At 45.1% G+C, this 13,081-nt stretch overlaps 2 protein-coding genes across 6 annotated transcripts in view; one reads left to right on the plus strand and one right to left on the minus strand.

Moving 5' to 3' along the window:
- ndrg4 (NDRG family member 4) overlaps window positions 1-7,637 on the plus strand; it is a 32,357-nt gene extending 24,720 nt beyond the window's left edge. For all 5 annotated transcript variants that reach the window (XM_035532105.2, XM_081698566.1, XM_081698564.1 and 2 more), the window contains 4 exons: window positions 1,581-1,628; window positions 2,150-2,185; window positions 2,469-2,520; window positions 3,886-7,637. In XM_035532105.2, coding sequence (XP_035387998.1) covers window positions 1,581-1,628; window positions 2,150-2,185; window positions 2,469-2,520; window positions 3,886-4,040 — 291 coding nt within the window. In that variant the 3' untranslated portion in view covers window positions 4,041-7,637. The remainder of the gene's footprint in view (window positions 1-1,580; window positions 1,629-2,149; window positions 2,186-2,468; window positions 2,521-3,885) is intronic.
- Window positions 7,638-7,700: 63 nt separating this feature from the next.
- LOC113589532 (olfactomedin-4-like) lies at window positions 7,701-11,841 on the minus strand. Its single transcript, XM_027029236.3, has 5 exons — window positions 11,703-11,841; window positions 11,341-11,472; window positions 10,118-10,336; window positions 9,368-9,524; window positions 7,701-9,156 (listed from the first exon to the last, which is right to left on the minus strand). The coding sequence occupies exons 1-5, from the start codon at window positions 11,748-11,750 to the stop codon at window positions 8,327-8,329; spliced, it is 1,386 nt and encodes a 461-aa protein (XP_026885037.3). The 5' UTR covers window positions 11,751-11,841; the 3' UTR covers window positions 7,701-8,326.
- Window positions 11,842-13,081: the final 1,240 nt, after the last annotated feature.

Raw genomic sequence — 13,081 nt, forward strand, 5'->3', positions numbered from 1 at the left:
GATTCCGAAAAGCAGGTCAGACACATCCCTCAGATGTCCCTCCCTCTCCGCTCCCCTGAGACACAGGCTGCTGTGTTACCTCATGCGCCCCAGATACAATGTCTGTATAGACGGGGGCAGAGAGACAGAGAGAGGGAGAGAGGGAGAGAGGGAGAGAGGGAGAGAGAGAGGGAGAGAGAGAGAGAGAGAGAGAGGGAGAGATAGTTTGGTTCAGACTTGAGTGTAAACTGAGAAGTTGGTGCAGAGGGTTGGTGGTACTGGTACACATGGTGGGGCACAGAGAACATGAGAGTGAGATGAGAGGAGCACACAGTGAGCCGTTCTTAGTGTGAGCGAGAGGAAAGGAGCACACAGTGAGCCGTTCTTAGTGTGAGCGAGAGGAGAGGAGCACACAGTGAGCCGTTCTTAGTGTGAGCGAGAGGAGAGGAACACACAGTGAGCCGTTCTTAGTGTGAGTGAGAAGAGAGGAGCACACAGTGAGCCGTTCTTAGTGTGAGCGAGAGGAGAGGAGCACACAGTGAGCAGTCTCAGGGCAAATGCACGAGGCAATAGAAAACCTGCTCTAGCGTGAGTGTGAAGTACACACTCACTGACCACTTAATCAGAAACCTACCTACACTCACTGAGAGGTAGGTTATTAAATATCATTAAATATGTCTGTGGTAGAACTGTGCTTCACATGGTGCCATATAAATGTCTGGTATGTCTGGGATAAATATGCTTTCTTTATTTTAGAATAATAATGGGGGCACTTGAGAACTTCTTACCTGTAAGATTAACATTCAACATTAAAACATACTTGTTGAGTGCACAGTTAATAAAAAGTGGCAATTGATTTGAAATAAATTTTTTCACCATTAAACTTGTTTTAGGAAAAAAAGCATAAGTCTTTGATATAAAATGTCTTTATGATGGTGAGAAACACCTCCTGTAAGGCTTGCTTGATTGTCCCTGGAGCCTGGCAGTCATCACAGCTGAGTGGATGTCTAGGCAGGAGAACGTTTCCAACACAGCAGTGACACTCATATAATTCATTTCTTAATTTGGTAGACATTGTTATTCAGGAAAGGGAGAGGGCGGTGCAGTAATGGGTATAGTGTGGTCCCAGCATGAGCCGCGGGAGGACACGCAACTATACAAACACGGCTGGAATGACTCATCACTGCAGTACTGGAACACATATACAAACACACTCAATCACATATACACACAAACATTCCATTCCTGTTTTCTACACTGGAATTTCATAATACTGCTCTCTCTCTCTCCCTCGCTCTCTGTTCACTCACACTTCTTTCCTGTCTCTAGCTGCTTTATCACAAATCATTTGAGCCCAACAGATATTCAGACACCACAGTTAACACTTACTCTGTACACTGGAGATGAGTGTACTCCTGATTTCATACCTTCTTAGTGTTAACTAAACTCTTCAGCATGCCTGTTCATCGCTCTCTTTCTCATCGTACAGTCATACATGTCTCATTAATGATTATGTAAATCATTTGTGTTGACTTCGTTTCTGGACTGAGAAAAAATGACCAAGTTGCTTCACATCCTGTTTCCTTCTTCCTGTCTCTCAGGTGGAGTGTAACTCCAAGCTGGACCCAACCAAAACCACTTTCCTCAAGGTGAGAGAAACATCACCAAACTCTGTACAACACAGCACTAATAACAGCTCAGCAATAAATATAGTGGACATGATGGAAATAAATAGATAATATGTACAAAGACTTTTAATCTAGCCTTAATGACTATGACTCCTGATAGACTATACCTGCTGAATAGCTATGACTCCTGATAGGCTATGACTCCTGAATGACTATGATTACAAAATGACTATGACTCCTGATAGGCTATGACTCCTGAATGACTATGATTACAAAATGACTATGACTCCTGATAGACCATGACTCCTGAATGACTATGATTACAAAATGACTATGACTCCTGATAGGCTATGACTCCTGAATGACTATGACTACAAAATGACTATGACTCCTGATAGGCTATGCCACCTGACTGGTAATGATTCCTGACTGGCTATGACTCCTGATAGGTTATGCCACCTGACTGGTAATGGTTCCTGACTGGCTATGACTCCTGAAGTTTAAAACACTGAATGTTTTTTTTTTTTTTTTCCTTTTTCCAGATGGCTGACTCAGGTGGCCTACCACAGATCACCCAGGTCAGAACACTACCGCATTTCACTGATCTAGGATCAGGCTCTCCACATTTTGATTGGTCTTACAGTGGATTAATTTAACCCATTATGCTATAATCAGCTGCTCCACTCTGGACTTAAATGACTTTAATACAACAATAGCTATGGTATTATAGGTTATATCTATTGTTCAATTGTAAGTAGCATTTTATTCTTGAAAATATGTCTTAGATTGACAATTCAAAGAAACAGAAGATGGGTAGAAGTAGTTATTATTCAATTTTGTGATTCCCCCCCCCCCCAATAGCCTGGAAAATTCACAGAGGCTTTCAAGTACTTCCTGCAGGGTATGGGTTACAGTAAGTATTAGCAATTAATATTAGTCTTAATTAATATTAGTTTTAATGAATATTAATGTTTATCAGTGCATCAGTTAATGAGCGTTGTAAGTACTCATCAGTCTTGCAATGACACTAATTAGAATGCTGTTACTAAATCATTCCAGTTGGTTCAGAAGGCTGTTCCTAACTGTGTTAAATGTCCTCAGCAAGACTCCTCCTTCTGTGTGTCCAAACTCAGGCCAGCCATATTAGTTCTGCGTTTGTGTTTTGTGCATGTGTGTATGCTGGTGCACACACGTGTGTTCTTGTCAGTTTGTAGACACCCGTGTGTGTGTGCCGTTTGTTGTAACCTTCCCTTTGTGTGTATGTGTGTGTCTGCCTGCGTCTGCGCGTGCGTCTGCGTGCGCGTGTTTCCTGTCCTCTCTCAGTTGCGTATATAACGGATCGAAGGATGAGTGGTGGACCAGGTATTTTCTGTTTCCTCTTTGTCTCTGCCCTCCTCCGCCTCATCCATCTGAAGCTGACTGAACGCTCCTCCCTCTTTACTCTCTCGGGTCTCGCATCCTTCTTATCTTTGGCCCCGTTTTGAAATGTTCCGTTGGTTCATAGTGTTTTTCCATTTTCCATTGGTTTAGAGTGTGGTTTTTTTTTCACTGACCGTTTTCCCAGTCAAGGAAAAACGTGCTGTTCTTTTGTGGCCTCCAACCATTGAATGTCCCATCATCCTCTCTTGCATGGCAAATGATGGCAGCTTTGGCCAAACGGAGAAAGGCTCTTGGTGTCCGCAGGCCGAGCTGCTCGGGTGGTATTCGGACATGCTCTTACTTCCAAAGAGGAAGACGAAACGAAGGCCAGTGCCCCCGTTAGACCAGTGCAGCTCTGCAGGTCCAGTGATTGCGGTTTTCCTTTGCACCACTGTGCGATGTGAAATAACTGGGATCTGAGGAAGCGTGGTCGTTTGCGGGGAATGAGACCGGCAGCTGCTGAGCTTGGATTCACATTCTCCCGTGCACGCTGCTCTTATTACTCCCGGCGAGGAGGAGCTGAGACTCCTGGGTGCTGAGACTCCTGGGAGCTTTACAGGCTAGCATGAGGCTGGTGCTGATGCCCCAAAACCCAGAACGCCAGAGTCAGACCCCAGAAACGGGACCGGTTTCGGGTCGATTTGCTGCTGTCATGAAAAATGAGCATGCCATGCCGACCCGACTCTGCATTCCGCAGCATCCAGACGTCCTCTGTGTTCTCCTTCCTCGCTCCCTTGCCTCACTCTCTGCTTTCCTCTTTCTTCCTCTCTCTCTCTCTCTCTCTCTCTGTCCTTTTTCTTTCTTCTCTTTTCCTGTCTTTCTCTCTTCCTCTCTTCATCACACTCTCTCTCCCTCTCAGTGCCGTCGGCTAGTATGACCCGGTTGGCGCGGTCTCGGACGGCCTCTCTCGCCAGCGGCGGCTCTGGGGATGGTGCACGGAGCCAAGTCTGCACGGACTCCGAGAGCAGCGAAGGAGTGGGCCAGCTCGGCCAGACCATGGAGGTGTCGTGCTGAGCTCCGACCCGTGTGCGCACACACGCACACACACACACACACACACACACACACACACACACACGTGTCCACGCAGAAACACTCACTCACACACATGCACGTGCGTGCAGAAACACACAGATGCACACACACAAACGTGCACGCTCAGAAACACACACACACAGACACACACACACGCACGCGTGCGTGCATGCAGAATCACTCACACACACACACACACACACACATGCAGGAGTTGAAAGCAAGCAGAGTTTTATTCCTCAGCTTTTCTTAGTGTGCTCGGCTACCTGCTGCGCTCACACTGTCCTGCAGCTGTCCTGCAGCTGTCCTGCACTGTTAGACTCCTCACTGCTCACCTCCTGTTTCTCTCAACTGCATTTCTGCTCTTTCTGAAGTTTTCCGTTGTTTGTTTTCTGCTCGGAGTGACAGTGTTTTTTGCATTAGTATGTCCCCTCCCATCTGTCGTCTCTGCCTGTCCCATCAGCCCCTGCTGTTGCTCCCCTGTCATATGTCGGTCTCTGTGGAGTGGCTAGTGGCATACCGGGTGGCAGACAGCGGATGAAAACGGGAGAGGGGAAGCAAAACAGAGCGGGAGGATGAGAGAATAAAAACAGTAGTTAGAGTAATGAAGACTCAGAGAGATGTTTGGCAGGAGTGTCCTGTAATTAGAGCTCCCCTACCTCACCATAATTTAAATGGTTTGTATCACTGTAACGAGAGAGAGAGAGAGACATCGGCTCTCAGCCAATCGCCTCAGCTCATTTGCATGTTAATGAAGTGGTCCTGCTAGGCAGGATTGACCCTGGAAAGTCCAATTCTCTAATGGCAGGCAGTACAGGATCATTTAACTGTAGTATATGCAGTGCATTGTGTACTACTGGTGCACTGACTACAAAAATCCAGCTTTATTATATTAGTTATAGCACGCAACACTAAACTTTACTTTACTATACTAGCTGCAGTCTACTTATGGAATGCACTATACCAGTGGAGTGCACTTTACCAGTGCCTACTCGATCTTCTAGTATGTACACCCCCTTTCATGGAAGTGGTTCTGCCTGGGATCAGTTCATTGTGGTCTCCTTCTAGACAATCAAACTCCGACCCAAACCAAACCAAACCGGAACCTTGAACTGAGGCTGAACCTGTGTATGGGTTGGGAGGTCATAGGTCATGAGGTCATTAGATCATGTTGTATGGTGAGTCACTGGAATCAGTTCAAGCTTGCTTTCCTTTCAGCACCCAGCCCCACAAGATGAATAACCAAAGCTGCACTCACACACACACACACACACACACACACACACACACACACACACACACACACACACACATTACACACACACACACACACACACACACACACACATGCACGCACGTGCACACAAACAAACATCACACACTCACATGAACACATCTTACACACACACACATACACACACACAAACAAACAAACAAACAATATGAGGACTGGGATTTGTAAGGAGATGGAGTTTTAGGAAAGAATCACAGATATACACAGTATAGTGCTGACATAAAAAGGTGAGAAAATCACACACACACACACACCTATGCATTGGTCATACACTTGATTACTTGACATTTTCCAATGTTCTTATTGGTGGAGGATGGAGTTTTCTGACCACTTTAACCACCAGCATGCTACACAAAAATACCACATCACAAGACCCTCCACAGGCTCCTCCCCTCTGCCTTAACCAATGAGACAGGCCAATGAGTCAGCGAGCTGCATTGATAGGTGGTCCTAAGCACTTGAGCTGTGAACTGATTGGCTAGAGCTGCTGTCAGTTTACATTTAGGATGAGAGAGGTGTGAGTGACCATCACGCCCCCTCCCACCCCTGTCTCATTGCGAAATGACCTCTCTTCCTTCTTGCTGAATGTCAATTTCTCACAGTTTCCTCTTTTTGGAGGAGATGAGTGATGTAATTAATACTGCAGCGGTGTTTCCTGTGTGGGTGTGTCTGTATGGGGCAGGGATTACTGGAGCATGCAGCTCCAAGCTCGGAATGTATGGCAAACTCCGCCCCCGAAACTCCCATCCTCTAAAAACGTGTGGCCTGGTCTCTCAGACACATGCGGTCGTCCCAAAGGGCTATTCCACCCTGACCTTCACCCAGCTCCCCCCCCCCCCCCCCCCCCCACACACACACACCCTTAACAGTGGAGCCAACTTATGTGATGCAATACTGGGCATGGGATGGTACTGTTTGTGAACGCTGTTCAAACAGAAACAAGCATGAGGTATAAGGAGAGAGAGAGAGCAAGAGAGAGAGAGGGAGAAAGTTAGGCTCCATGGAAGGTGCTTTTCTGTGTCCTGTTAGAAGCAAGAAACGTAAGTGGCCAAAAAACAACAACCCCACAACCAAGGAAGGATGAAGATGGCTGGTGAGATGAGTGAACGTCCTCGCATCCTCCCTCTGTGAGACTGATCTGGGACTAGCCCTGCATTTTCTTGTATGCAGTAGGATATGAGCTCACAAGCCTGGAGTTGTGTGTTAATATTTCTGTGTGTGTCTACCGTGTCACATCTGCCTGTATATGATCAAAAGCATGCCGGTGACCATCCTGTTCTCCGTATCAAACCTGAGCCCTGAGTGTGCCACACAGCTGACCCGGGATCGGGGTTTGTCACTGATGTTCTGATAAATTAACCAAAAAGAGCTGATGCTGGATCTGGCAACAGATGCGGGCTCAGGTGGCCATACCCTTCAGTGGATCTGAGTGGCTCCTGCGTCTGTCCTGCTGTTCCCCACTCCAGTGTGTTGGGTCAGTGGGGTGCTCGGAGTGTGAATATAGCCCTGCTGTAGAGGATCAGTGTGGCTCTGTCCCAGTCCCCTGCAGTAGAGTATTAACTTAGTTCTGTCTGTCCCCTGCTTTAGAGTGTTAATGTGGCTCTGTTCCAGTCCCATGTGGTAGTGTTAACGCAGTTCTGTCCTGCTTTAGTGTTAATGTGGCTCTGTCTGTCCCCTGTAGAGTTTCTGTGTGGCCCTGTCTCCACCACCACAACTCTGTGCTCCCTCTGTCTCGTCTTTCTCAACTTTAGCATCACCTCCTCTCTCCTGCCATCCATCCTGCCGTTTTTCAAGATAATAATACCCCCCGCCCCCCAAAAAAACCAAAAAAACACAACACAGAAGCTCTCTGCCACCACTAGCCTTGTGATGTGAAAGTATGCACTACCGGTTCACACTCCCTTTCCAAACACCCATCTTAACTTCCTGTTTTTAAAATATGGATATAGCTCTAAATTTACCACCATGGTATTAATTCCTGTGAGGATTTAATGAAACTTATTGATAGTACTACTCCTACTACTACTTCTTTTATTATTATTATTATTATTATTATTATTATTATTATTATTATTATTTTGTATTAAGCAATAAGTTCTTGCGTTTTGGTAGACTTTCTAGGGGTCCTTCCCTTACAGCTTGAAAGCGTCTGCAGAGATAGGATTTCCTGTTTTGTCATGATTTTAAATTGGTGTTCATGTAAAATGTAAATCTATATATAGAAGCCATCACAGTATGTGTACTGAACATGTAACTACAATAAAAAACTTAGATAAATAAGGCATCTGGTTTTCTTGACTCTTTTTAAGGTGTGTGCATAATCGGATAAAGCAGCCATCACAAAATACCTGTTAGTGGGGTTTATTTCCACAGTGCAGTGATAGATACACACTCCTACAGGAAACCTGCCACACACACTAGACAGTGTGAAGTAATGACGTGAGGTCAGAGTTCCTGTTATGATGTGTGGAGTGGACAAACTAGGGCCAGACTAGAACCAGAGGTGGGGTGGAAAGGCTCAGAGGATTGTGGGAAAAACCGTTGTTTCAGTGACGTGACATTAAAAAGAACATATATCGCAGCTTGTCTGCAAAAAAAAGCGATTAAAAGCAGAACTGGAGTAGGTCGCTTTGTAGAAACCAGCGAGTATAAATTGGATTTTGAAAAAATCCAATCTGAAAACTTCCAAAGGCACACCCCCCAAACACGAACACATGCTGCATGACTACAGCTGGAGGGGTCGCGCGCACTGCACGACTGGTGCCTAGCTATCTAACTACCTGGAGATTTCTGTGACCATCAGTGACACACTGACAAACATGAATTTTGTATTGTAGTTTCTCCACCATTCTTGGGCTACTAGCTCACTCGCTGTTTGCACAGAGCCGTGTCAAGGACTCAAAAAGTGCTTCTAAAATAAACGACCTACTCCAGCTTTAGCTTTACTCACTCATTGTCAGCTCGTGAGGTTTCACTGAAAAACCGTGCCATACGAGAGGATGTAGGCGTCGCTGAACGCGTACAGCATTCGGTCGCGCGGGTTATAATTGAGCGACTGGATGTTTGTCAGCATCTTCTTAAAGAAGATCTTCAGGTTGTAGCGCTCCACGCCGCTCTGTGTGTCGAACGAGTAGAAGATCTGCTCTGTCTCTTTGTTGACAAAACGCGTGGCGTAGAGCACCCCGCATGCGATGAAGGTGTTCGTGACCATGCGCTTGTGGAGAGAGGTGTTCCACGTTCGTCCCAGAGCCGGAGGGCTTCCCTCCAGCACCTCACTGATGATCACGTTGCCGAAGTTCTCCGGCGACGTGTAGACAACCCAGACGCCAGACTCGTCCGTGGCGAAGTCCAAGTCACTGTAGACGTAGGTTCCCTCCAGGTGGCCGAAGGGGAACTTATTGTTGAAGCCTGTGTTCTTGGGCAGGGCCACGTTGGAAATGGTGCGTGCTGTCATGTTGAAGCGGCAGACAGCCGGTGTGTTGTAGCAGCCGTAGTAGAGTGCGTTGCCGTACATGACGACATTGATACCCTGGATGGTGTTAGTGGTGGGGTTGGATGAAGCGATGGTGGTGTCCGTGGGTGCGACACCCACCACGATGGTGCTCAGGGTACTGTATTCGCGCACAAAGTTGGAGAAAGCGTTGCTACTGGTGAGAACCACCAACCAGTGGGTGTTCTCCTTCCCAGGTGCAGGGTTGGGGTCTTTACCCCAGGCGCCGAAAGAGTAGGAGGTACCGTACTGGGTCAAAGTGTAGGTTCTAGGCCCAGACACATCAACCAGCTGCCCCAGGGGACAGGGCCCTACATAATAGAGAAGAATGCTTTAATATTGAAATATATACAAAGTTAAAACAGAAAAACCTTATAACCACGGTTCCATACTGCCGCTGATTTGTGATGGTACATTATTAAACACAGGCGCTAAACATAAATTGCATTTTCAAACTAGTTGCGTTTGTTGGAAAGCTGCGGAGTGCATTTAATTATCTTAATGGTGAAGTGGCTCTCGTACCCGTTTTGGGGGTGAGCGGAGGCTGCGCAGTGGCGCGTAACTGCTGCTCGCATTGGATCAGCTCTTGCCTCATTTGCTGGTTGTCCCGCTGGCGGGTCACCACCTGCATCTGATCGTAGTCCTCCAGCTCCCGCATGCCGTCCAACATGTCTCGCAGCTTGAGGACAGGTGAGGGACAGCATGGAAGTGTGGTCAGTTCTGACTCTCTCTCTCTCTCTCTCTCTCTCGCTCTCTCTCTCTTTCTCTCTCGCTCTCTCTCTCTCTCTCTCTCTCTCTCTCTCTCTATATATATATATATATATAATACAACTATTGCACAGTGAAGCTCAGCACTGTGATAGCTTTTCTGTAGGTGGAGTGCTACAGGAGGTGTAGTGAGGTAGACATAACCCTATCATCATAATAACGATGATGATGATGATGATGATGATGATGATGATGATGATGATTATTACAACAATACTACTAAAATAGATAAAGCTCTTTTGCACATTTAATTTGCAAAATTGTTCTACAGGACAACTCACAGGTGAAAGTGTAAAAGCAATTCCGGAGAGGTGGGCTCCATTTGAGGGGCAGGGGGGGCAGTTAAATACTGACACTGTATAGGAAGGAAAACGGTCAGAAAATGTTTTTTTTCTTGGGAGATGGGGTCCTCTTGCTCCACCCCCCCCCACCCCAAGCCTTTCAAGGGGAAAAATCCAACCACAAGCATGTAGAGGCGGTGCACGTGTAGCCGCTACGGCGTACCTGGTTGGCTGTGCTCTCACTGAGCTGCTGGTGCGCGCAGGCCGTCCTGTTGAGTTTGTTGGTGAGCTCGAGGATCTCGGCCAGCTCGAGTTCGATGATGCGCAGCGTCACAGTGCCGTAGAGCTCACCGTCATCCTCTCTCTCCAGCACAGCCATGTCCACCTTCAACTGCTCAATCCGCCGCTGAAGACCCAGCTGTAGGACATCCACCTGAAACATCTGAGGGAGGCAGAGAGAGAGAGAGAAAGAAATATCTTTTTCTAAATTTTGCAAAAACATTTATTTAAAATGAGTATTTTTATTCAATACAGTTGGCACCTATTTTGTAATTATTGTTGCTTTTTGCAAGTGTTATTCCTTTTTTATCTAATACATTTTTCTTGCTGTAATGCTTTGGTAATATTGTTTCTATAACAGTCATGCCAATAAAGCTACTTTGAACCTTGAGAGAGGGCTGGAGAGATAGTTTATCATTGTTATTGTAAACACTTAACATACATTAATATCAATAGTAACATAAATATAAAGTGCAACAGTTACCCATTGACCTGCTGAATGTATTAAAAATTATACTGTTAGTGGATATGTGGTAGTAACTTGTTACCAAATATCTAATGAAGCTGACATTAGATTGATGGAGAAGACAAAGTAAGATACGTAACCTGCAAGAGCTTTAACAGTGTGGATGGACATGACCTCAAGATCTGAGCTTTAACTGTGTGGATGGACATGACTTCAAGATCTGAGCTTTAACAGTGTGGATGGACGTGACCTCAAGATCTGAACTTTAACAGTGTGGATGGACATGACTTCAAGATCTGAGCTTTAACAGTGTGTATGGACGTGACCTCAAGGTCTGAACTTTAACTGTGTGGATGGACGTGACCTCAAGATCTGAGCTTTAACAGTGTGGATGGACGTGACCTCAAGGTCTGAACTTTAACTGTGTGGATGGACGTGACCTCAAGATCTGAGCTTTAACAGTGTGGATGGACGTGACTTCAAGATCTGAAGTTTAACAGTGTGGATGGACGTGACCTTAAGATTCGAGCTTTAACACTGCTAAGTAATCATTTTAAGAGTATTTAAGTGCTAAACAATAACCATTAATAAATGAATTTTGAACCATTCATAAAGCATTTATAAGGGTAGTCTTACTGTAAAGTCATTCCATTTTTATTTTATAAATATTCAAAGTAGCTTGTAAAAAATAAGCAGTGTACCTTTGCTGGGGTGATGCTCAGGTTGCATGTAGACGCCAAAGTCTGGATGCCATTCAACTTCTCCATGGGGAAAGGACGTTCTGAGTTCTTTAGCTGACACACACACCCTTTCCCGCTCACACTCCATGGAGACTGAAATCATCACACCATAAACTATCCAGTTAAAACTGCAGGACAGACCCAGACACTTTGTTACTTTGTTGTATTGCTCCTGTACTGTTACCCCATTTTTGTGCATGTTGCATGAACCTTTTTTTCTTTTCTTTTTTTTTTTACATTTTATGCCACAGAGATTGTGCTCTAAAAGATGTAAAAGTTCCTGTAAGGGTGTGAAATGTACAGGACAGGTGAGCTTCTCTTACCTGACATAAAAAGGTGAGAAAAACAGCAATCACCCATCTGGACTTCATGTTTGCCTTTGGAAGAAAATCCGCGTGTGCACCATGCAACCTCGTCGCAATGGGAAATCCAGGACAGCAGCTGATGCTCTTTTAATTCACAACTCCTCCCCCCACATAGAAGCAAAGTTGTCAGAATAGATCGATTTGTGCTCGCTAGCAGAAATTAAGGCGCAGTTTCTGCTGACTCGCAGAGAAAAGTGAGAAGTGAGTGAGAATGGGGAAGTGAGAGATGGGACTATTATTTAGTGTTGTTATTTGGGATGGTGGGATATTGTGAAGAGGGATGTAGAGAAACCCCAAGAGTGGAAGTTTGCAAAACTAACTAGTTTGTTGTACTGTTACCTTAAGCAACTGTGTAATTTCCTTCTTCTTCCTCTTCACACTTCCTTTTTCTGGATCCCTCCAGAAATTGCTAATGGTTTTATTTATTTATTTTTGCATTGCATTGTTAAGGCTCATCCAAAAAAAACTAATAACTTTGAAAATTGTCATATCTTTGATATCTACTTGTTCCAGGCTTGGTTGTAAATGCTGCTTTGTTTTTCTGTTAATGGGTTAGAATAAATTACATTTTTAAAAAATTACTCAGTAGTTCAAGAAATACAAAAGCATTCCTCATTCCCATAGATTATTGTCTGCATTTTTAAGCTCCATGTATCCAGCCCGGATTGATCTCGGAACTTTAGAGTTCTCTGTCAGCACACAATGTTTGACAACATGATTTTCCTCCTCCTCCAGACACAGAGCTGTGCTGAATACTGCCTACCGTTCTTCTCTCCTATAATCAAGGGACCTGGTCATTAGCACCAAACACCAAACACCAAACACCAAACACCAAACACTTCACAGCTAAACAGCTAAACCCTGCTGTGCTTTCCTGCTGAACAATGTAGTGCTATTCTTAACTATGTCAGGTATAAAATAAACATGGAACAGTTTACAGTTCATGGTTTTGATTGATGGTTTCCTCCCTAGATTCCCTGGAGACAGAAGCGTCTCTGTCGTCTCAGATGCCCTTTATAATACCACAGCACTTGCTTTCACTATATTCTTAAAATTGCCTCTGTCAGCCCCTTTCTGAAGAAATCTAGGCTTGATTATGTCTTACTGGAAAATCGGCTAACAATTTCTTATCTGTTTTCCAGACTAACATCTAGAAAGGTTTGTAGCCTCAAAATTGCCAACTTTCTTAGCTGATTAATATCTCTGTGAACCTTTTCTCTATGGCTCAGTCTACTTTACACTTCACAGAGTCTACTGTACTCTTCTGCGATCTTCTCCTCTGGAGACTTCAGTCTTGTTCTGTGAGTAGATCCCAGTGCTGCTTTAGATAATGCACA

This window comes from Electrophorus electricus, chromosome 16, assembly GCF_041902795.1.
Source record: "Electrophorus electricus isolate QZ-2024a chromosome 16, ASM4190279v1, whole genome shotgun sequence".
In the NCBI taxonomy this organism is placed as follows: Eukaryota; Metazoa; Chordata; class Actinopteri; order Gymnotiformes; family Gymnotidae; genus Electrophorus; species Electrophorus electricus.